This window comes from Desmodus rotundus, chromosome 1 (genome assembly GCF_022682495.2).
Source record: "Desmodus rotundus isolate HL8 chromosome 1, HLdesRot8A.1, whole genome shotgun sequence".
Taxonomy (NCBI): Eukaryota; Metazoa; Chordata; class Mammalia; order Chiroptera; family Phyllostomidae; genus Desmodus; species Desmodus rotundus.
In genome coordinates, this window is record NC_071387.1 from 115629926 (window position 1) to 115655698 (window position 25773).

General features: G+C 45.9%; 1 protein-coding gene across 5 annotated transcripts in view; it reads right to left on the reverse strand.

The window, feature by feature from the left end:
* Nucleotides 1-25773, reverse strand: part of AUTS2 (activator of transcription and developmental regulator AUTS2) — a 1165474-nt gene that overhangs the window by 18874 nt on the left and 1120827 nt on the right. For 2 of the 5 annotated variants that reach the window (XM_053929822.2, XM_053929831.1), the window contains 5 exons: nucleotides 10070-10541; nucleotides 8383-8636; nucleotides 7036-7277; nucleotides 5105-5149; nucleotides 2059-2154 (listed from right to left, as the gene is read on the reverse strand). In XM_053929822.2, the coding sequence (XP_053785797.1) occupies nucleotides 2059-2154; nucleotides 5105-5149; nucleotides 7036-7277; nucleotides 8383-8636; nucleotides 10070-10541 (1109 nt within the window). The remainder of the gene's footprint in view (nucleotides 1-2058; nucleotides 2155-5104; nucleotides 5150-7035; nucleotides 7278-8382; nucleotides 8637-10069; nucleotides 10542-25773) is intronic. The other 3 variants (XM_053929825.1, XM_053929823.1, XM_053929827.1) reach the window with 3 other exon arrangements.

Genomic DNA, 25773 nt, shown 5'->3' on the forward strand with positions numbered 1-25773 from the left:
ACCTGCCGAGTTACAGACGGCCCTGTCTTTGCGCCTTTTGCTTTATCACCAAACAAACATTCCAAGAACATCATCATAATTTGCTCTATCAGGTGCTCCTCATCAGAATAACTGGAAGTGTTTTACAGACATTAAGCTAACTCTCTCAGTTTTAACTGGCAGACAGTAACACGGAATTACACTCAGTAATCACTCATTAGCAGTGGTGGAAATGGGACAAGAGAACCTAATTTAGGGACCACGCAGATTTACGTTAAATAATTTCTAAAGTAATTCTGCTTCAGCTTTCCTATTCCCACACCATTCTTCAATCTCATCAATAACTCCAACCTTATCTGTAGGCTTTTGTCCTTTGAATTAACAGCGACAGCAACAAAAAGCCTACTTCTTGCATAAGCAGCCACTACTTTCTAGCGGGTAAAAGACTCAGAACATTTATCACCTATTCTATTTAAGAAATCACAACCTCTAAGAATCCCTTCACACAGGGAAGTTAACCTGTGGGGGACAAGAGCTCAGGTTTAGGCACAAAGCCTACAGGGAGAAGGAAAAAAAGAAAGAAAAGAAAGGAAAGCAATCAGTGGCTGTACAACCAACAATTAAGCTGGAGTGTTAACAGACTGATTTGCATACATATGAAGAACTCCACTAATGAACTGCAATCTGCATATTCAATCAGTATCGTGGCCTGGAAAGGCCCATTTCAACTCCAGGAGAGACACTTTCTTGCCCAGATGTAGTTTTCTGTGTGATTGGATAATTGTGAGTGAGGGAAATAGTCTAATTTATTAAATGACCTACCAGTCTGTTTGGGTACGCACGAGAGATTTGCTGCAACCCAGAGGGGACAGACCAGGGTCTGAGGGAGTAGTAACGAGCAGATGGGGGGAAGGAGTTTAAAAATCGCCATCATTTTATCCTAAGACGGGAGGTGTTTAGCATGGCCATTGCAGAAGCCCCTGGTATATATAACCTGGCTTATAAATTGCAATCCCATGCAGGTATACGTGATTTCTAAGGTGTAGCCATCCAACCGCTAATGCTTTTTAATTTCATCTCCGATTTCTAGTATTAAAGCAACATGTCTTTGGAAATGTACTATGTGCTTATCCTGCGGGACTCTGGCCCAAAATTGGGCCCAGTTTTGTCTAAGAAATGAGATGGGGGGAAAAAAAATAAGCCACCAAAAATTATACACAGCAAAATTTCCCACTTTAAAATCTGAGAATGGTTCCTTACAACAGAAGTACATTTTGCTTTTCTGCATGAAAATAAAGTAGATGCTGTGGCAGCTTTAAAGTCACAAAAAGGGAGAGTTCTGAGAATTCCTCCTCAATACTGGCCCTCATAGCACACCACTGACCAGGGAGAAAAGCACACAGTTATTATAAAGGGTAAATGCTAACCTCACACTAGGATGTCGGTAAGTGACAACAGAGCCTTGACCTTGGCAAGTGTGAAGGTACAGATGAGGGGTGGGAGGACTGAAGAAAGGGCAGAGTGGGAGAGGAGTCCCGGGAAAGGGAGGTGCTCCCCCCACCCGCAGGTGGACTCTATTTGCAGACAGATGGGGCCGAGGGGAAAATGAGGGAGAATAAAGCAGAGCATCGTCCCTTTCTCTAATTAAAAAGATACAATTTTAGTTTGAAACCTTTTTCCTCCCTCCTGTTAAAATCAATAAAGGCTCACTTTTGTATCTTTGCTAATAATATATACCATGAGGACAACTGTGCACATGTATCTGACATTGGATAGAGTTCCTGACCAGAGGGTGGTGTCCACAATATTGGTGGAAGTCATATACATATATTCTGAAATTTTTTAAAGAGCACAGAAAATCCTGGATTGACTGAGATTACATGGATAGTACAAATTGAAAATTAAATTTGGCTAAAGTTTAACATGAAATGGACTTTAAAAAAAATATCCTCACTCAAATCCCAACGATCACTTTGGATCAGAAAAATTACAGGTTAGACAATGCGGAACCCACCCACACGCTTAGCCTGAGGCTCCACGTACCAACACACTCATGTGTTTCCACTGTCAGGTTCTTACCTTCGGCTGAAATGCTCCTTGTAGTGAACCAAAAGGTCCAGTGGGTGGAATCATAGGGGGGATGCCCGATACTGCAGGTGGGTAGGAATGGAAGAGCTGCAGCCAAAGATGGAGAGGGAGAAAAAGCTTTTAGCAGGAGGCAAATGATATACTCCAATTCCCTTCCCACAGAAAGACATCAACATTAGCAAGCCAAGTAATCTCAGTTCGATGCTATTAGTCAAGAAGCCATGATGAAATGATCACACAGATGTGCCATGAATGCCTAACTCGGAAACTTAAAAGTAGTTCAGAATCAATCAGCCGACAAATGACGTCCCCGATGAGGACATCATTAGAAAGGGAGCTTTTCTAATTATTAATTGTTAAGTCGGATACCCGTCCTAAACGGTGGGAGATTTTAATGCATATCAAAAACAGGAGGGGTGCTGAGCAGAGTAAGATGCCCAGAAAATTACAAGTTAATTAGAAAAAGAAAAAAAGAAAAAGAAAAAGAAGGACGCAAAAGAAGCAAGTCTTTATGAGCTCCAGGATTTTGTATCATTAAAACTCAATTAGTACTTTTAGATTTTTAATAGTTTGAGGAAATGAGAAAATATTCACAATCCTTGCTTCATTAGGTTGTTCTAGAAGTGGCAGTTCCAGAGGACAATTTAATTGTCTCATCTAAAATGACAAATATTTGTGGAAGGGTAAAATAAAAGGACTCACTATAGATTTTCAGGGGAGCCGCCCACTTTTCTGTAAGACGGACAAGCTCAGTGGAGGCTACTCAAGTCAAGCCCTGAAGTGAAGCCACTCAGTGAAGGGAGAAGAATGATTCTGAATTAAGTACATAAATTTTCTTGAACTAATAGTTTATTGACAACACAATGGAGAAAAGAAATATACGGCAACAGAGAAGACAATGCAAACACATCTTTCCCTCTTCCTAAAAACAGTGTTTTTGAGATTCTACTGCTTTGTTTCCTCCTCTGACCAAACCACCAGATATTTCAGTAATGTCCCGCCCATACGATTGTATAATATGTCAAAAGTACAACAGTAACTCAAGCTTCTCCTAATACTGCATTTATGGTAGCTATCTCCAGGTAATGACTGGCTCCCACACTTTGTAATCCTGCCTCTTTTCAGAGTACATTCTTGTTCTGTTGGTCTTTTATTTCATTTTGCTCCCTTCAATGATGCAGCAAAGTTTTTCAGACTAATTGATATTGAACTAAAACCACTTAACCAGTGATTGCAAGCCAAGTGCCCTCATTGAAAACTATGTTTAAGTCTAAAATTGTGTTTTAGATACTTGAGTGCATTGCATCTTAATTCCCCTTATAACGTCCTAATCCCCAAAGCGAGGACGACCAAGTACTTCACATATTATCCACTATAACTAATAATATGAAATAACTCTCCCACAGTACACTGTATGAAGCAGAGTAATTAAATACATGCCACACTAAAACACACTCAAATTTCTATTACTCTGCCTCCAGGTGGGTATTTTTACTTTAATGTTTTCAATAAAAAACTGCTGTTCTCACCACGTTCCTTTTGCCTGATTCTGTTACTGACCCTCTTAGAATATGGTTAACTATCCCCCCCACCTTGACTAAAAATCTGAAGCACCTAAGCAATAAAGCATAAACCTTCCAAAAGATCAGGCCCCCGGGCTCACTGTCCATCTTCGATCTAGAACTCTCTGTGAAATGTGCACATAAAAAGGCACTGCATCCAGTCCTAGGAAGTAAGCCTGAGTCACCTGCTGAGTACACTAAGCTTTCTCTAAGATGACTTTGTTAGCTGGTCCTTAATTAAAATCAGTAAGACATTGACAAAGGGCAGAGATCTGATGCTTATTAAGATGGCTTCATTCATGGGACAGGCCCAAAGAGGAACCCCCAGGCCTGCTGGATTTTCATGTCTGTTTAAAATGCTTTTGTCTCCTGGTACCACCCCCCCCCCAACAGTGCTGGGGCGGTGGTGTGGGGGCACGGGCACTTCAACTCACTTTCCTCGTCCCTTTCTGAAGAGGCCTGCCTCCCGTTATTTCTGAATGTCTCCAGACTACTTTCTCATTGTTTTCTAGTCTTGACTTCTCCGCTACACTCAGGACTACTACAGTGTTTAATTATCTGGTTCTAAGGATGAATGAATTCACAGCCTTGGATGATCTATTAAGCAGCACTTCTACTCAACATAATAAAACTATCGAAAAATCAAAGCAAGAATAGTTGAGGATGGTGAATCAACATGGCTACAAGCAATTAATAACCTTCCATCTTCCTGGCTTCATTTAAAAAACACAAATAAACTCGCAAAATTTAGGGTAAACATGATGCAGTATTCACTCCTTAATCAAAATATCACGGTAAATGTCCAAGGTCTTTGTATGTGGAGAAGTCACTGTTTTATAAGTAACTGGACACTACACTTAGGTTGGCAGCAATTCAAGTTCCAGAGCATACTCTTCAAATTGTGTGAAACAAGTATTCTTTTTAATAAAGAAGAATGAGTTTAAAGAGAAAAAAATCATACATTTCAATTTTAAGACCCTTTTTTATTTAAATATCTTTAGATTCATTCAATTGTAACAAGCTCAGGAAAACAACACCAGCCAGGTGCAAGAGGGTTCTGCATTTAGTCCAAAATCCTGCTTTGTGAAGAGTTATAAGTGGAAAAAAAGAGAATTTCCGCTTGGAGGAAATAATTCAAGTGGAATTCCAGGAATTCTGTGGACACGATTATTCCAACTGATGACTGAAATCCTGTGATTTCAGACTCTGCCTTGTCAGGACAGACACCTGGCTTCCAGTGAAGGCCAGCTTGGCTTTCAAGTCTCAGGAGTACTTATGATCTTTTGATTCCAAAGATGATACTGCATCTTTACCCGAAAGCAAACGTCACAAAAGCAAACATCCAAAGTGACGAGGAGCAATGGGAATTCTTGCAAAGATGATTAAGGAAAGCTGCTAGTCATTTACTGATCTGTGGCGAGCACAAAAAATGGAAAGCAGTCACATTGAATGCATAGCATGGTAATAAGACTCACACTGTGCCGGTAGAATGGGTCAACTTTTGTAGGGTATTTGTCAAACTGTAAAGGGATCAAAGCAAAAGCTAGTTACTTAAAAGATCTACATTTGTGTTCACTGCTTCAGCGGAGGCTGCCCTAAGCAAGCGTCTGGTCATAACGCTGTCATCAGACTCCACAACCTCATCGTACGTGAAACCCTTCTGAGCTCCTGAGTCACTCTGACAAGAAACCAAGAACAGTAAAAAAAAAACAAAGTGAAAACCCACATGGTGTATTTAGGTCCTGGCCGCACTATTGCGTCTCTTTCTACTCAGTATTCAGAGACTGGCACAAACCAAACATCTGACCTGGAGAAAAGAGGTAACTGTTCAGACAAATCAGAGAGAAGTGAACATTTGGTCTGATTTATCCAGAGAATTCCCTCCATTTTTGTCTTCACCTCGGCAGAAGAATTGTACATTCAGCTGTCTTCCCACACGCATTACACCCAAGTACAAAGCAATTTGGACTAGGTCTTACAACCTTTCTTTTAAGCAGAAAAGAGTACACCATCGTTTCCTCTAAATCATGTCATCGTCGGGTGCCGTGACTCCCCTCCACTCAGCATAAGCATTTATGAAACACCTCGCTCAGGCTGTGGCGTAAACTCTTTCCCAACATAACAGGCCCTTAAAAATGTAACTTTTGAGAGGTCTAGTTCCTCCAGAAAAAAAGATAAGGATGTGCTATAAGAAATAATTTTGGTCCCAAGGCCTTATCTCAAATCTTCTAAGTAAAATTTATAAAATAAACTTTAAAATATATATTTTGAAAAATTAAATTGAGCCCTGGCTGGTGTAGCTCAGTGGACTGAGCATGGGCCTGAGAAACAAAGGGTCACTGGTTCGATTCCCAGTCAGGGCACATGCCTGGGTTGCAGACCAGGTCCCCAGTAGGGGGCACACAAGAGGCAAACACACACTGATGTTTCTCTCCCTCTCTCCCTTCCTTCTCCTCTTTCTAAAAATAAATAAGTAAGTAAATAAATAAAATCTTAAAAAGAAAAGATAAATAAAGTTGAAAAAAATGGGGGAGAGTGAGGGAAGAGAGGAAACACAATTTGGTAAAGGGAATGTCTCTTAAAATCATGGAATTGAAATCTTTTCTCACAGTGCCTAGAGTACTTGCCTTAAGATCAAGTATTTAATATTTTAAAAAGTTAAGCAAACCACTTTTATGCTCACTGTGATGGATAGGGCCCTATTTCAGGATATTTAGCATCCTAATAGAGCACTATTCATTACAGATCCTATGTTACAAAAAACATCCTAACTGGTTTTCCCAGCATGTCCTAGGCCCCAGTCAAGACCAAGAACATGGTCGCTGCCAGTGGTATCTGTTACCACAGGCTGAACTCTGTCGCTGCAGGGCACGTGGCTCCCTGACCGCTTGCTGACAGTGCAATACCAGACTGGCACCGTCTTATGGGATACAAGAAATTAACACCCCCAACATCTGAAAGGGCAGGGCACCCCACGCAGTCCAAGTCTCCTGACTGCTCTCTCCCCTCCTCAGCCTCCTCCTGGCATTTAGTCGTTAGTACTTGGCGTAAAGCGCTAACAGAGAGATTTTTTACATCTAATGGCAAGCCTCTAGCCTGTTCAAGAAAACAAAATTACCCTGTAAGTCAAGTTAACTGCCAACACTGGATGTGACCGTTTTGAGGGCATCTAGGACGTTTAGATAAAATGCACCCACAGTGCTACACATAACTCTAGAAAAACGTTCCTACGTCAGGCCCGGGGTCAGTGCTGGCTGGAGCAGACACACGCCCTTCTTTCCAGCAAAGATGGACAAGGCCAGGGAGCCCCCTAGACAGCTAGCGTCCCCCTCTCATCTCCTGCCCCCAGCAGCCCGCGCCAGCCCCACCGTGCTGCATAGAAGAGGCGTGCTCTACTCATCCTCACATTTCTGCCTGGGGTACGCACCATGGGAGGTGCTGGCGTCGGCATGATGGCGGTGGGCGGGATGGCGTGGGGGAAGGGCGTGAAGGTGTGCTGGTGCGTGTGCTGGTGCGTGTGCTGGTGCTGGTGCTGGTGCTGGTGGAACTCGGTCCGTAGGTAGGGCGGGGGGCCCAGGGACGCCCCGCGGTCAGCACTCTGAGAGGCCAGGAAACGTGTGTTCAGTTCCTGTCGCAGGATGTCTTGCTCTGCAGAAGAAGGAAGGGGACAGCATGACACCTTTTCTTGTAACTAATTTTCTACAGGACAGGACATCCAAGCACTTTACTAGGGAGGCGTCAGGACTGAGGGCACGGGACATGAGGCTTCGAGGGGATAACCAACCGGCTGACGGTTATCAGAACATCAAATTAGACTGCGTGGTCTAATTGTCCTGCACTCTGGCCGCTTGGCTCTGAGGGACAGGTTGGTCAGCGTGGTGTGCTGACCGGTTCCAGGCCAAAGTCTGAGGCCAGCTTTCCGCTCTGTTACCGCCAGCCGGGTGACCCTGGGTGCGGCTGACCACCCATCTGTGTCTCGGTTTCCTCATCTATCACATAGGGACACTGCCGCCCACCTCAGGGGTTCATCTTGAGGGTTAAAGGAATTAACATCTGTCAGGGCTGAAGAACAGTGACGGGCATGCTAAACCACAAGTGCCGGCTATTTTCATGGCAGAGCGCTCTGCCCCTTCAAGGGCATCCCCGCTTTACCCCTCTCTGAATGAGCGGGGTGACACAGCTACAATGGACCCGAAATTGGGACGCCTGTCCTGATTGATAAATCAGGTGAGGAAAAAAGGACCCCCTATCGAACACTAGGTCTGTCCTTAAAATTCTGGGATGCGTGGCCACCACAAGCACACCTGCCCCTCCCGGGAAGATGCTCAAAGGCCCTGTTCACCTGAAAGAAACCCCTCAAACCAGGTGCAATGCAAGAGCTGGGAGTGAACCAGACACAGCCTGGGAAAGGGTCTGCCACTCCATCGGAAGCCCAGGCGACAGGACGCACACACCCTGCACTTTACCACCTTATCAGTGGTGAACCCAGCCGTGAGAGCCTCACGGCTTCAAACAGACGGGTTGTCCCCGGCAGTGTCCCATTCACTGGGCCTGTGCTAGGCTGGTGCAGGCACCGGTACATGTTTTTGCTGAGCTGCAGCTCACAAAAGACTGATTACAAGACTGCACCCAACAAAGCAGAAAATTGTAAATAGAGAAAGCCCAGCAGTTGGGGACAACAGAGACAGGTGGCAAGGCCACCAGCAAGGCAGAGTGGGAGCCCGGGTGAGCAAGGCCAGCTCTTCCATCCTACCTGAGTAAGTGCTCCCGGCCGGGTGTCCGGGGACCTGCAGACTCCCTGATGTCAGTGGTGGTGGAGGAGGCAGAGCAGTGGGAGGGGCAAACATATTGGGGTGATGGGAGTGTGCGGGGGGCTGGAGGGTGGGCGTGAAGCTGTGCAGCGGGCTGTGGTTGGGCAGTGAAAGGGGAAATGGGGAGGCTGAGGGGTGGTGGGAGATGTGTGGAGGGGCTGGCTGAGTCTTCGCTGGGGTGCTGCTTCTGCTGCTGCTGTTGGAGAAAGGAAGGAAGGACGGAGGGAGGGAGAAAGGAAGAAGGGAGGGAAAGGAGGGAGGGAGGGACAAAGGAAAAAGAAAGAGGTACGCAATTAATTTTCTGAAAACAAACAAACAAAACCCCTATCTCCCTGCTCAAAGCCATTCTGGAAATGCCTTTTCTCTTGCTCTTCCTCTTTACAGACCCTCCCCTGTGCACGCAGGGAGACTCTCCTGAGCTCGCACCTCCTCTACACTTGCTGCCACTACTGCAGACACTGCGAATGGACACTGCGGCTCCAGAGCCGCCGCTCACCTGTGTCCAGACAGCTGGTTCTGCCCCAAACTCTGGACCGCTTTCCCCTCGGTGCCAGGTTCCTGTCTCTGCCCCCAGAGAGACCCAGCCTTCCCATCCTCCACCAGCCACGTTTCCTATAAAGCAATGCAATTAAAGCAAGGGGAGGAGAGCGAGGACTTGAGTTCCAGTCCACCCTCTCTGCCTGCTACCTGTGAATGAAGACGCACAGAGAAGAGGTGAACTGGGGAGCTCAGATGCCCTGTCACCCCTACTCTCTGGAGGCTGCCACAATTGCCTTGGAGCAGAAGACAGGCCTGGCCCACTGGGGAAGGAACAGCCTCCTCACCCTGCTGGTTTCCTTGCCTGTCAGGGACAGGAAAACGCAAGTCCCTGAGCCACCGCAGTCCGGCTGCGGGAGGGAAGCAGCAAAGGCACAAAGCCCCATGAGGAGGGAGGTATAAGAAGTACAATCCCCTTTTCTTTGCAGTTCTCCTTTGTGCTACTTTTTGAACTTTCCTTTGTAATTTGGCAAAACAAGACAGATGAGGGCCCGGATCTCTCCTTGCAGGAAATCCTCTCTTTCTAGACACCCAGCTTGTCTCTTCTCCACCTCTCAGACCCACCTTGGAGGAAGTACATCTCAATGAAAAAACTTCAAACCAGAATACTCCTTGGTCCCAATCTTCCAGCCTCTGGACTGAGAGAGAGATGTAGCTTCTTCAAAACATCCTCCCTCTGAGGCAAAGAGCCTGCCTTCTAAGGCCTTCTTAATGCTCAGTGACCTCTATGAACCTTAGGTTTTCATTCCCTGACTCACCAATGGGGGGGGCAGGGCTCCAGGGTTCAGCACCCTCAACTCTCTGTTTCTTAAGCATTCTTCTCCTTCCTGCCTTCACCCCCTCAGCAGCCTCTAGGTATTTTAGTTCTCTACAATGTCCTCTCTGCACAACCCAACCCAACCCAACCTGCCCTCTCCCAAGAGACCTGAGTCTTGCTGGACTGTCCTTTTCTGTCTCTACTTCAGAGAGAACACAGTGACAGTGTTTTCAGCAAGGCAACTCAGGCCTCCTTGGGAACCCCTTACCGGCTACTGCTTGCCCATCCCAAAAAGATGGCAAAAGTCAGGCAAAAAAAAGAGCAGGCTGGCTCACCTTAAACTGTTGAGGCTTAAGCTGCTGCTGTTGTAGGCTGACAGCGGCTGGGAGAGGCTCTGAGACGAGGGCGGGGCCTGCACAGGTGGGAGGCTCTGATGGAGCAGCTGGCTGGGGGACTGTGGCCGCGGTGGCCTCTGCACCTGAGGCTTTGGCGCCGGCTGAAGCTGGGCCTCTGGGGGGCCCTGTGGCAGCTGTGTGCTCGTACGTGGGGGCTGAGGCGGGGCCTCTGTGCGCTGCACCAAGTCAGGGTCCGGAGAAGGAGCTCGGGGCTGGGGCTCCGCCTGGGGCTGGGGTAGCGGCTGTGGGACCTGAGGGCAGGGGTCTTTAAGCACCACGGGCTCAAAAATCGGCTCTTTGCCACAGTCTTGGCTCTTCTCCTGGCTTCTCTCTAGACCAGATATCTTGGGGACAATTGGCCCTGCATCCTGGCTGTCGTGTTCTGGTAGCGTGCCAACACCTAACTCAGAATCTGCAGTGGGAGAGCAAAGACAAAAACAACAGACCATGATTGATAAGTGAGTGTGAAACAGGAGGGGAACGCAAACTCCAGGACCAAACTCTGAGACCAGAGCGCACAGTCCAAGACTCAGCGGAGTCCAAGCTTCCTGTCTGGCCTGCCTCACCTGTGGAGCCAGGGAAGATGGGGGAGCAGCCTCTGCCCCTGAGGCAGCCACGCCCTTATGGGGAGAAATGGGAACCAGCCCGTAGAGGCTGCATTCCAGAAAGTAGTCTAGGCCATCCAGAGTCTGAAAATAAATGTTTTCCCTAATCTTGAGAAAGCCTTTTATGAAGCAAAATTATAAAACAATAGCCCACAGTTCATTTTTCCCTTTTAAAAACAAATACAGTTCTTGAATATAGAAAAGACAACCGTTTTCTACAGCAAATGAAGCAAGTGTTATATAACCACACACAGATGCTTCTTCTTGGCCTCGCCTACCTGCCCCCTTTCCATTCTGACAGATGAGACACACTTGACATTTAGAGAAACAGTTTTTGTGTAGCAAGTGCCAGACTTCCGGTCAAGCATCAAGTCTTTTGACACTTACCAAATGACCCCAGCCCGTCTGGGGTCAAAAGTGCAAACATGAATTTAAACCAAATTTGCCGTCAACTCCACATGCTAGAACATTAAAGGGACGCCCTGGACCATGCCAGGGGTCCTCACCCATGTGAGGACAAGGGGTGCAATGCTGGACGTTGAGACTAAGCCTGGATGTAATAATTAAGGAAAACTCTACAATCATGAAAGAAACTTGGAAAGCAGATGCTCCTGTGTGAATTTAAAAGATACGCACACCACCCACGGTCACAGACCTAGACCACACCCAGTGCAGTGGTTAGCTGGTTACCTCGTAAGTCAAACTCCATGAAATCCTCTAGCAGAATAATTTCCGACAATATGGCATTAAATATTTAAAAATGGCCCCATTCATCGGTACTTTTGTATACATCTAGAGGAAAAAATCACCTTTCCCACATTTTTGTACAAAAAGATCCATCCTTTTATTACTACACGACTTATAAAGAGGAAGGAAATAGAGCCCACTGTTCTCGGCAAGGAGGGTTCGTCTCAGGCTTTCCTGAACGAAGGACTTTGGGCACGAGCTTTCTCTTGCTGTCTCACTGTACCGAGTGTGAAGAACACATAGTATCCTCACGGGCCCTGTTCAATTCTGTTGATGTGCTCGTGTGTAAGCACTTCTCATTTTTCTTCCCTGGAATCTGCATCAAAACAATCCATTACCTCCAATGTTCTTTTGGTAAAAGACCTAACCTACAGCATGCACAAAAGCAGAACAAACTGGGGGTTTACACACCAAGTGCATTCTTGGCTAACGTGAACTTGGCTGACTCCAAGTCCCACCCACCAGCCTGGGACATGCACACTAATATGGTGGGAAAGGACAAAGCACCCAACAGGGGCCTGGCGAAATGGCCGTTGGACTTCTGACACCCTGCTCACACGCATTCCATCCGGTGCTGTTACTTAGGAAGATTGTTACTTATGATAAGCTGGAATTTTATGAATCCCCAAAACCTTAATTCCCAGCTTGAGGGCTGAAAGAGAACATCCCTAGGTGGACAGACCCCATTTGAGCAGAAAAAGAGTTCTTTAGTCAGAAACGAAGACCCTCGGCCTGCAGATGCCCACTTCAGGGGGTCTGGCTCTGCTTGTGTGTGTGTGTGTGTGTGTGTGTTTCCCTATCATTTTCAAAAGGTTTTCCACAGCAGGCAACTACATGAGCCACCCCGAATCACAAGCTGCATACACTGCAGGCTGGTCAGTTAGGTCTGGGGCAGAAATTCTACCATCACAAAACACAAGAGATGTTCCATTTTCCTCAGTGAGAAATCCTATGTGCATAAGCAGGAGTCTTCACACCCTGGCAGCTGGTTTGGGCTCATTCTACCCGCTCCCACTGCTGCCCTTTAGCACACTGCTTTGTCTTCTCTGGGCGGAGACGGTGAAGAATAAATACATCTATATTTTCTCTCATTAAATTTAAATTCAAACTCATGATCTCCCTCCAAAAATCAACGTCCAGACAAAGTTGCTCTCTGACATAAAAGAAAATTTCGTTTAAGGGGACAGCTTTTTAATTCATTTATACGGGTAAGGAAGTGTGTTAGAAATACATTAGTACTTCTTCATACACCTAACTTGATTATACGTATATCTTGCTCTTTATTTAATGAGCCTCTAGAATTTGGACGACGCAGTCAGATTTGCAGAAGGCACCATGCAGGCTTGGGCTCACTTCCCGTGGCTCTGTGAAGGCAAATGGAGTTGGCTCTCACGTCCCCTCTGTTGCCCCGCTGTCTCAGTCCCAACCTAAACACAGCCAGACACAGTGAGAGGAGTGGGCTGGGTCACTGCCACCCCTGACGACCACCGAAGCACACAGGGAGGAAAACGTCTTCTCCAGCAAACCTGCACATTGTTATGAGACAGTCTGCAGTGAATGACAGAAGGAAGAACGTAGAAGGCACAGAATTCTAGAGTAAGACCAGAACCTGGAAGCCCATCTCAGCACTTCTCGCACTTCAGTGTGCACACCAATCACCGGCAGATCTGATTCAAATGCAGACTCCCCTTCAGCAGCTCTGGGGTGGGGCTCCAGGGTCTGTCCTTCTGAGAATGTCCCAATTGATGTTGACGCTTGCACCATGCTGGGCATGGCAAGGCTCTCCTCCAGCCCTCCCTGACTGGACGGGGAAGAAGCCTGGAGAAGTGAAGGAACTTGCCTGCCGGAAGTCACCTGGCTGGTTAATGAATCAGATGACTGGAGCCCTAGTCCTACTCTGCCACCACCAAGGGCCTCTTCTCTGATTTGCACTATGTTGCTCCCCAGGAAGCAAAAATCCTAAAACAAAGTAGGTAATGGTAACTGCAGGATTCATCTAACATATTTATGTACAACCAGACAGTGGGGAGGGTTAGGAAAGTTACCAAGAGTTGCTGCAACACTGCCCTCCAACTAAACCAGGAAGCTCTTGTCAACTCGTCAGTGTCCTCGTCAGCGGGACGGGAACAGATGTGCAGGCTGGTGGGAACTCTGGGGCCAGGAGTTTTATGGCCCCCCATTTACACAAGTCTCCTGAGTCGCATATTAGGCGTCATGCGCTTTTGTGGCTAATCGGTAATGCATTTCCTCCTCCTTTCAATTATTCAATAAATGTATCTTCCCAGTTAAGCTTTTCCATCTCGACAGTCAATTTGTCTTACTGCGCTTCTCCCAAATTGGCAGGAACACATTTCAAAAGACGACTTCGCATTGTCCTGGGTGCTCTGAATGTGCCAAGAGATGGAATGTGCTGAGGTTAAAAGAAAGAAGAATGTACCGGCAGACCAGTCTTATTTAGAAGTTGTATTCATGACATTTTGAGGTTTAAAGATCTCTCTCCTTGTGACTGTAAAAATGGTAACACGCCACGCTCCTGAAAGGCACGCAATTTAAAATGGCACCGCACAGTATACAGTGCAAAGGGTGAGTTTACTGCCTGTAAATGGTATCTCAATAAACCTGACTCAAACACAATAGGGTTTTCATAAACTTAAGATAAATTAGGAGAAAAACTGTTTGATTTTGATACAAATCTGATACACGTTCCCTAGGGAAAATGGGCCCTCTTACATATTACCCGGAGAATGTAAACCCTAGGACTTTTGTGAAGGGCAATTTGGCAACATTTCGCCAGAAAGCTAATGGTGCTCCCTTGGACTGGGCGCAAGGGTTCGGCTGAGAGACGCAATGAAGCAACATGGTTTGAACCGCAAGTTTGGAAACAACTCCACCGCAATCATCGGGGGACTGGCCGGGGGACTGGTGACCCAGACATTGGGTGCAGCCACAGGCAGCGCCACAAATTCGCAGCTATAAAAATGAATGAGGGACTCTGTATGAGAAACGGAGGAAAATTAACATATATTCACTTTTGCTCCACGCATAAATAAGCTCTGGAAGAACACACAAGAAACCAAGAGCACTGGGTACGTGTTTGGGGGTGTGGGGAGGACAGTGAACCAGATGGACAAGGACCTGGAGAAGGGGGAGGCATTTTTGAGTCATGTGATCATGTTACCTATTATGAGTTTTATGAGACAATTAGTCTTATAAAGACATTTAAAAACAGTCTGAGCAAGACAAAAAGAAAATGAAAACCAAATAAAACTGGGAATTTGAATAGTGGTATGATTATAGACTTGAAAAGTATATTTTATATGAAGTAACAAAATATAATGTGCAAGTTTCAATAATTTCAGTACAGGGAATTTTATGAAAAAATATAAATGAGTAAAACTGACTTAAAAACAAAACCAACCTGATCATAAGAAAATAGTGAAAAAGTACTCAGTAATTAACATTTCTGCCCCTAAAAGGTACCAGGTGCATACAGTGTTACAGACAAGGGGGATTAAATCTGTAAGCAACAGATTATCTGTATCCTTTACATTGAAAACCCACAGCAAACATACAAGAAAAAAGAGGCAAGAGAATTATTTACACACAATATATAATTATCTACCTCAAAAAAAGAGACAATCAGCTAAAAAAATATTAGAACTAGTAAGAGCTCAGTAAGGTAACCAAAAAGAAAAACCACAGATACCAGTAACTTTTCTACATGCCAGCAATAGCGAATAAACTGTAAAAAAGGATCCCTTCTACAATGAGAAAAATCATATAATACTTGGGAATTATAAAATTTTGTAAACTAAAAAGATTACAGAAATGTCCTCAAAAATGCTTACAGAACGTCTATGAGAAGGGCGTGTCATAACACGAAAGAAAGAGAAACAGGGCAAATCCGTACCTGCTGGTTCTCCCTCAGGACACAACCCCTGGGGGAGTTTGCAGAACCTGGCGGGGTGGGGGGCGAGGTCTGGCTGTCACAGTGAGTGAAGGGCGGGCGGCTCTTGGGAGTAAGAGATGGGCTGCAGGGAGAAGGACGCCCCGCACAACATCTCGTGCCACTGTCCAAGTCCCACCAGGCATCTGCACAGCTGACAAGCCCAGACCCTAACTACATCTGTGTTTGCACACGAACACATTTTTTTGTTGTTGTGGTTTTAACACACATTGGATTTTCCAGGAATGCAACTATTGTACATATATCTGTTACATCTTGGGTCATTCATCATTTGGGAAAATTATGACATCCTCAGTGGTGAGGCCGACCCTCGTATTTGAATTACCCGGACCCATACACCTGGAAGAGTCAGCATTCCATTCCGCGTGTAGAGTCAAGCATCTGACCATTTCATTGTCTTTACATTTCATAAGGGTTTTATATACATTTTAAATTATGTGTACAGATAGCTATATTAACTATAGAGTTCAGTTCAAAAGGAAAGAAGAAGAGCGTGTTATAAACTATTGCTTATGTTACAAAGAGGGCATTGGCTGAGGTGGGGTTACAATTTGATGCATTATGTCCCAGTGGTGAGGTATCCCGTTCTAGAAATCCAATAACGTACTGAAGAAATGAGGCGACTACCTAAGTGGTTGTTGTGGAAATTCAACTAAGTCATGTTAAGTGCTTTCCACAATGTAAAGCACAAAATAGGTAAGTAACTAATGTTCCCAACAACTATGATAGAAAAATATTTAATGTCATGGAAAATATTTCATGACAAGATTAGTATTAAGTAAAATAAAGCACGCTATCATCGGTATATACAGTCTTAATACTGAAAATTATCTGTGAATGTATATATGCCGGTAGAGAAAAAAGATTAGAGAGAGGTACATCAAAATGCTCACTGTAATGCCACCACCCAGAAATAACCAGTGCCTTTAGTGTTTAAACGTGTGCTTTTTTAACTTCCCAAATTTTCTACAGTGAATATGCATTGTTAGTGTAAAAAGAAAAAAGGGACTGCATTTTAAAATGAGTCCCTTCATGGACCACACACCTCCACCATCAAAAGAAGTCAACTGACAATGTTCAAGTCTTTGAACTGCCCCACCTACTAGATGGATTTTTAAAAAGATTTACTCATTTTTAGGGAGAGGGGAACGGAGGGAGAAAGAGAGAGAGAGAAACACTAATTAATGTAAGAAACATTGGTTGGTTGCCTCTTGTACACTTGGGGCTGAGCCTGCAACCCAGGCACGTGCCCTGTTTGGGAGTTGAACCGGCGACCCTTGCTTTTGCAAAACGACTGAGCTACCTTGGTGATGTCAGATTTTTTTTTTTTTTTAAGCTAAAGCCCCTCATCCAGAGGACAGATCAATATATGCCTCTCAGAAATAAGGATAGGATATGGCATGATCCTTCCAACCACTCCTTAGCATTTCTAACTGGGTGTATTTGGACAGAAAAGAAAGGGTGAATTTTTTTGGTGGTGGTGGAGAAGGAGAAAAGGGAGGAGGGGGAGGAAAAAAACACTCCCAACGCACATTTCTGAGCTTCTGGTTTTTATGTCTTTATACTCAAGACTCACTACCAAGTCATTACTGCAGCAAATATGAATGAGCCTTAAAGACACCCTGAAAACCATGTGGAGCACTGGCCCTAAGGCAATGCATCCATCCATCCATCCATCCATTTACATTCTGAATCAGACGACCCGTATCATCTAGAAAACGACATCTCCTATTTTAAAATTGGTCTATCTTCCAGTGAAGTTCTCTACTTATCTGTCCAAGTGATAGAATCACAGAGACCTCTCACCACATAGAAGGAATGAGGATTGCAGCCAAGTAGGAAAAGAACCCAGACTTTAAAGAAACATGGGAACATTAATGAATGTTGAAATGCTCAGCAATGAAAAGCCCCAAAACATATGGAAGCATCAAATTTCTGTGAATTCAATATGTAATTATTTCAAGCAGCTAACAATACCCATTTTAAACACTTTTTGTCTATTCTGTTATCTGAAACAAAAATTTCCTTTTTTAGCAAAGACTGCATACTTTGTATATACTTACTGAGATAAAAATTGCACTACTGAATTAATTTAGCGGTACTTTTCCCTTTCCCCAAGTTGTAGATTCTACTTTGAAAACTACAACCCAGTGGTGTTTGGCAGACAAAGTCTATTGTCTCTAACATACACTCCTCTTTATTTTCCTCCTCTCTCTCTGGTCCTCAAATCATTAAACAGAGACCAGTTTGTTCCATCAGCAGATTCAATTACTTGAACGAATAGAAGGGTGACATTTGGTCTTGCAGCTCTTCTCGGTCACTGAAACTGTACAAATAAATTGAGGAAAACCCACTGTTTGTTCAAGGCAAATTAATTTTCAAACACTGCAAGAGTGGGAGATCAGGGGAATGATGGGTGCTTGGCAGGGCTCAGAGAGATTCCAGTTTGCGTAAACAGTAATTACCATCTGGGAGGCCACGCTCTGGGCTGAAGGCTGTATGGCAAACCTCTGAGGGCCTCAGGGTTCCTAGTAAAAGCAAAATCCTACGCAGGAAAGAAATAGCCTTTGCATCTGCCAAAACAGCAGCAGCCCCCTGGGAAAGCTGCGTGGAGGCCAGCAGATGAGACATGGCCAGTATTAGAGAAGATGGTTTGGCCATTCTGTAGTTTACCAGATTAACCCAGGATAGAGGCTAATCTGATAGGGGTTACAGAAACATCAACAGGCTGTGGGTGAGTGTATTTACACTTGTTTCAAGTTTATTCCTTGTAAACGTCACACCAAAAAGCATCAATCCTTAGGCGTGTGCCCATGTGCCTTCAAGGGGAGTGTCAACCTTGACTGTGCAGATGAGAGCCCATCCAATGGCTTCCGCCTACAGAACAAAGAGCCCTTAAAGGTCAGCCTAAGCTTGCACACATTTAACTTCTTTTGCAGCCTCTAGCAAATAACAGCCATGAAGGACCACGGTGATGAAGGATCAAAATTGGAACGCGGGAAACAGGCTGTGATGTATTGGGGGTGGAGACGGGGGCACACAGAAAAACCTTCCGATTAAACCCAAGGGTGTCCAGGTCGTATCTAATCCTTGCACCTTTCACTTCATACAAGGAAGAGACTAATTAGTGTCACTTCATATGCCCGGCACTATGCCAGGTTCTGAGGATACAAAGATGAATGAGAAACAGCCCCTGCCTTCCAGGAGATGGTGGCTGAAGATGCCGAACAGAGCACAGAGGAAAAAGACATGAAACTGGCAGTCAGGAAACACGCGGCCTTCACCTTCCGTGTTTGTTATCTGTAAGGTTCAGAGATAAGCTTGGATCACGAGAGCTGCTGAAGATATCTACTGTATTTTATTGACTCTGAGTTATAGATGGTGAGGCTCCTCATCGATAACATGCCCTGCTGCACTGGTCCTGGGGACCGGTCTCAGGCCCACACAACCCAACTGTGTTCCGGGATGTGTAGACACCCGGCGTGAGAAACAAGCAATAAAGGATGAAATCTCCGATCACTTCTGAGAACACAGGAAAAACGCCAAATACCAGTTTCAGAGAAAGCCCAAGCTTTCACGTTTTGGCCTCAAAGGCACACCTCCATTATCACTGCTTGTGTCCTCCTGCCAGCCTCAGGATTCACCAGCTGGCCTCTGGGGACATGATCACCTCATGCTTGCCTCCTGTCCCCAGTGCCTCTCCGCCTCTGTCCCCACCCACCTCCTGCCCTGTCCTAATCAGCCCTGCCTGGCTGCTGACCAAGCACTCACAAGGCACAGTACACACACACACGCACACACCCCCAAGCACAAACACCCTGAACACCAGGGCACTCCCCGCATTTCACAGGACACCTCTGTGTCTGCACATCAGTCAGAGGGTCCTAACAAGGGAAGGTCCTAAGAGGATTTCAACTGAACATGCAAGCACTCATGCACCCTGCTGTGCCCGCTGAGTGAAGAGCGGCGCCACGGACAAGGCATCACCACCACAAAGCCACAGCTCCCGTTCCTGAGACTCGAGGACAACCGGGACATCCTTGGCTTATTTGGGAAGTTTTCCAAGAGGTGGAACCAAGGCACTACAATGAATGGTAACTTTAGATGTTTGGTTCAAAAATACATAGTTTTCTTACTACCTAATCATCCTACCTTCCACATTAAGAACCATCAAGTGAGGGCACGAGGGAGAAGAACCAAAGGCAATCTTTCTACAGGCGCCCCCCCTCCAGTTTGCATCACCCAGTGTAAACAAGGACTCAGAGCTGTCCAGCTCCCAGATCTACATGTAGACCTGCCTGACACCTGCCTCAATCTCTGCCGCCCACGCTAACATCTAATGCCGCTGCCCGAGGTTCCCATGTTCCAAGCCAGTAGCAGCAATAAAAGGGAGGCTGATCGGACCCTGGCCACCTTCTGAAGCAAAAATTCTTTGGTAAAATGTGTCCTTGTCATATTGTGTCTTGAGGTAATAAGCAATTTTTCTTGGCTCTGGACATTTCTGTTGTATCACTATGTTTTTGATATTACAGGGCTGTGGAATGAAGCATCCACCTACTGACGTTCCCACTCTAAAAGCTTAGTATGCCCATTTAGGTTCGCAAACGATTGGCTCTCGGTCAAATCCTATTCTCTGAACTTTACCAAAGATAACTTTCTCGAAGACAAAGTTAAAAGCAACCAGCACCAAACTGCCACTGAAATACTATCAGTGACCACACTTCGTATACTAAGATTCTTTTTCATCGGGTTTCAGGCACAGATTAGACACTCACTGAGACCCATTTAGTAAAGAGGCTGGGTGGTGCATGCAGTGATGACATGTGAGAATCTCCATCTTTCAAGTGTATCCCTAGGCATTCCTCAGCTCCCTGGCCCTCCATACAAGCACTCCTCACCCTCCAGTGTCTGCTGAACCTGAGCACGCGGGTCTCTGATGAGCCAGCAGGGCTTCGGCCAGACACAAGCACCAGGCAGCGCTGGCTTACTCCCTCAAGGTGTCAGAGCCTGCACAACCACGCACACCGTATCCCTCTGGAATGAAGGTCACCTGCATCACACAACATCCCTACACCTACTTCCTCTTCCTCAAAACCACTCTGCCTTCAGGGCCCAGGTATCAAAAGGAAGGCCTCGAGTTACTCTGGTATGAAGGAACGATTCCTCCTAGGGACAACTAAGTCTTTCTGCTCTGGAAGGGAGGGAGGGAGGAATCACAAAACGCCAAGGCTGGTGGACGACTGCTCTGGCCCTGAGCTCATCCTGGGCCAACAGAGCTGCAGAGGAGGCGGGTGGCTCATTCCCACAAGCAGCAGCAGCGACCTCAGTCACTTTTCTACCAAGTCCACAGCTGTCACTCAGTGTGTAGTAGAGGAGGAGGCGATTCCTTCAGAGTATCACCAAGCACCCTAAAAAGCAATGCTTTCCCAGTGCACGGTGGGAAGCCCCGGAGCCACTCCTGCCCTGTTCTCAGCAGGTCACCGCGAGGAGCAGGCTTTGCCTTGGGGAATATTGACCAGCCTTTGGCAACGGAAGCGCAGCCAGCACTCAGACAGGCCTGCCCGTCCTGCCGGGGACAGACGACAGACCTCCTCCCCAAGTCTGCTGAAACCACCTGCTGTGGCCCGTGGGGCCTGGGTGCTGCCAAGCTCCTGCAATCTGTCTGACTCGCTTATGTGTCAGCACCGCAGACGACTCCAGACTGAGTCTATACAAGCTGCTTTTTTCCTGATTCCACGGAGCCTTTGGCTCTTTAGTTAAAGGAGGAGGAGCAGGGAAAAGAGGACTTTGACAGTTTCTCTAAGTAAGTTTTGCCCTTTCTGGTCCAAACTGCCTACCACCTCAAACAGTGATTCCAATCAACGTTCCCTACAGCCCTGCTATTCCGAGTGTGGTGCACAGGCCAGCAACACTCGCATCACCAGGGATCTTGTCAAGAAGGTACATTCACGGCCCCCACTCATGTGCATGTTAAGTTTGCAAGCACCGAACTACAGTCTTGCTCGGGGGTTAAAGAGCCTCAGCAAGCTCCATTGCTGAGGGGTGCCACCCCCAAGGTTGCCAATCCTTCTGTGTCTCCATCTCCCAAGACACACTCATGGAAATAACTTCCTTCACCCCTTTCCTGGGTGGGTTCTCCACCAGCACGTAAGTTGCTGCAGGGGTGGGGTGCTGGGAGGTGGTGATGTCGTTCCCAGATCAGAGGCCGCCTCTAATACTGAACATCAGTCACCACGGCCAGCCACATGGAGCCTTATTCGTGATCTCCTATCCTGGCTCCACGCACTCACCGGACCCCTCACCACGACGTAGCAGGGAGTCCGAATCTTGTCCCAAAGAACAGCCAGGAGCCACCTTCAGGGACCACAGAAGAGGGAGTAGATGCACTGTGAATGGCATTCTGGTCAGAACCGGACCCATGTGCAAGGAAGCATAACTGTGGAAGACACTCTCCACCTGAAATGGCCCGGGCTGCTGTATAGGAAACCAAGCTAATGTTCTAGTGTGCTCTTCACTGGAAGTGGCCAAGAGGACAGTGAATAACCAGGACAAGAATTCTGAAGAGTTAGCCATGGAATGGGAAGAAGCCTGGGCTGGGTGACTTCTGAGATTCCCTGAGCTCCCAAATAAGGTATTGGGAGCTCACTCCTTAGAAGAACACCATTTCTTTATTTTCCTCTACGTCTCAATCCTGTAAAATATCTCACCTGCAGGTTAATGAACACCATCTGCAGATTTGCACAAGTTTTGATAAACGCCACATCTTAAGTAATTATAAACTAAGAATCTCTTAAGACTACAGATATAATTTTCTTTAGGAACAGAAGTAAATCTGTTTATCCCTAACCATAATTTTTGAAAAGCTGAAAGAGATTTTTTAAAAAATGGAGGGAGGGGGACTTATGTGCTGTTCCCCATATCTGCAATATTTTATCTTTTTTAAAAGGCAAGGCTACCGATTTTTAAACTGATTTTCTATGAACCACCAATGCAATAAATACTTGGTGGGAAAATAAAATCTCTTGCCAACATTACTGGTGCCATTATTTCACCACTTGTCATTTCACTGCCCTCAATTTTTCAGAGGAAGAAGAAATGTGCTCACATGTAAAATTTGAAGCTACATGTCTGTTTCGTTCAGGAAAGGAGGGAGGATGGTGATGACGGGCGCCTATCAGAAACCTGCGGGTCCCGGGGTAGCATTCTGGGCTCCAGCACTACCTGTCTGCCTGAGTCGCCTGTGAAATCTCCGATGATCACAATCACCCTGTAGAAACAAACAGTGGGAAACTGCAGCTGTCCCTGGATGGAGACAGAGCTGGAGTTAAGTCCCCAAAACAGTCGGGCCGCCTCTGACTTACAGCTGTAATCCTGAAGGGAAATGCTGCCAGACAGCCGAGTCGAGGCTTGAGACAGGCACACACCGCCACAACGGCTTAAACCCTCCCACAAATGCTGGCTCTCTATCTTCAGAGACGTTTCACAACAGAACGGCAGAAGGTAATGGGGCCTTCATTTGTGCCTTCTTCAACTGCCGAGGACCACGTCCACCGGCTGTCTCACCATCCTCCTCAGGCTCGGTATGACTAACCTCAAGGCCATCCTCTCATCCCTATATCATCTAAGTTCAGAACCACAGAATCTGTTTATTTTCATTCCCCCTTACATTAATTGGTGGCTCAGGTATGAATTACTGCATCTATGATGCCATTTGACACAAGTAAAACAACGGTTGCAGAATCTGCTGTTCCCTGGCAGTCTGAACGAGCGTTCAAAATGTAGTCAGATCATGCTGCCAGTCCCCTGTTCAAAACTCTCCAACAGAGAGTAGAATACCACCCCCCCAGGGCTCACCGGGGCCCCTGCTGCACTCCTGCTTCGCTCCTGCCCACCATCCAGAGCTCTGCCCCTGCTCTCTCTGCTCTGCACACTGACGAGGGCTTCTGAAGCCCACCTGTCCAAGGCCAGTTTGGTGAAGCCACGCCGCTCCTCCTCCTCCAGTCACTACAGCCCCTGGCACCAGCCCCAACCCTGCGATCAACTTCTATCCTAGAGACTTAATGCCCTCGGGAATTACCAGGCACTTACTGCTGTGTGTTGTCATTGGTATTTTGATTTGCACAACCAGTTTCTTCAGAAGATGAGAGAATCTCTTAAAATCTTTCCATATATTTCCATCTCAAACAGAATGCCTTCCACAGAGTGAGTACTTGATAAATATTTGATTTTTTAGACGCACAGTAATCAATTTATAAAACCTAAGCAAGTTTCTGTATATCTGCAATTCAAAAGGAAAAAAACCACTATAATGAGAAAAACACTCAATAAACAATTACACATTATGCCAGAAAAATCATGTTTTTTTGGAGTCATTTCCATAATTGAACATTATACTGCAATAAAATAATAGTGTATAACACAAGCAAATGTAAAATAATTGGAAGCCATTATGAAGTTTAAGGATCCATTTTTGATATATAATAAAACTAATGTTCTATTCTGAATCATAAAAGATTCTAATAGCTTTGGGGGGGGCGTTGGGATAGCAACAAAAAAAAAAAATAGCAGGGCAATCAAAAGCACATAATGTTAAAGGAGAGACAGACGAATAGTCCGAGGTAGGGAAAGCTTCCTTAGGTTTCTGCCTATGGTCTGCAGGCTGGATCGGAGAGAGTATGCAGCCCCGACGAGTACAAATGTACCTTCACGCGTACTGAACAGATGAACGAGAAAATGTGAGTAGTCGTTAACCTGGGGAAACTTACAGAGAGGTGTCAGAGGATCTTTATTTTTCTCCTTCTATGGGATTCAAGTTTTCAACAGAACACTGGGTTTACATCCAGAAATGTGATACTGAGCCAAATCACTGTGCAATCAGCCTAATACACTCATTATGAGAAAACCACAGTAAAGATCTTTCAAAAAGTAGCCAAAAAGAACTGCTAAACATTAAATAGGCAAATTACAAGCAGTGAAACACCAAGGAGCAATGAATGCCAGAATGATACTTGAACGATGACATGGGCTGGGGGGAGACACAGGGTTAGTCCTGCTGTAATAAAAATCTCCATGATTACAAAATACAATTAGGAAACACACAAGTGGAAGATCATAAAATATTTATAAAATAAGGACTTCTCCATTAAGCAGGGGGTAAGAGTTAATTTTTTAAGCTGAAAAAAATACTAGAAATTGAAAATAGTCAAATCGCAATTTCCCTGAGGAAATGTATCATTGCAAAAGAATGTGAAGGATGAAAAAGGGTAGCAAGACAGGGTGCACCCTACTACTCAAGAACCCTCAGAAGGGCCATCCTGCATGACATCCTCGGTCCTCTCAGCCCTTTCACCAACCAGGGCACCACTCACACAGGAGACCTTGATCCTGACAGAGCTAAGAGCTCCCCCTGCAGGAGACAGGCGCCACTCTGGGGACCCAGGACTACTGCCCAGCAATGAGTCACCTGTGGAACTCAGGCATTTCAACTGAACGGAGACACAAAGACACCATCGGAGCCTAAAGGACGGGGACTTAAAGCTCTTGCTGCTGTTTCTAACATGTCATCTGTCTTCAGCTCGTCTGCTGTGCTCAGCCATACTCCTCAGCTCCAACAGCAGCAGGCACCTAGCAGCCATGTGGGACTTCACAGTCTGCTTGTTACTCCCCATGTTCACAGAGGCCACGTTGGCCACTGGAATTTAAATGTGGCTGTTCCTTACATTTCCCCCTTGTTCAGGGGCAAAGGAAGGCTTTCAGTCCTAAAGCAGAACCGAGGGCCATCCTGAAGTCCTGACCTTAAACCTCAAAGACGGGAGCAGGTAGTACACAGAGAGAGAGAGAGTAAGATAAAACAGTGGGCATCAAGCTAATGTCCCCAAACTAGGAATGTACTCGCCCATGACCTTGGTGGCTTCAGAGGACCAGTGCACAGAGAAGCATGACCCCCGCACCACAGAGAAACGGAAGAAAGTCACTTGCCCCAGAACATCTATCTGTAGTTACCGTCGTCGGTTGCTTCTTTGGATCCTGATTTACTCAGATCTATTACAAACCACTTCCGCCCTAAACCACACTCAGGACAAATGATTCCAGTTGAAATCTGGTGTTTTCAAAGCACTGGGCCTCATATTCAAATATCCCCTGAGGATAAATAAACCTATTACCCAGGGACTTCTGAAAAATGAGAAGAACTTGAAAATATTTTGCAAACACTAGGAGCTCAAAATACAGCAGTTTATTTCTTCTCTTACAAAAAAGGGAGGAGGGAGAAATTATCATTTACTCCACATTTTTAACCATCCCTTCTGGTTCTTTTGGAATGCTAC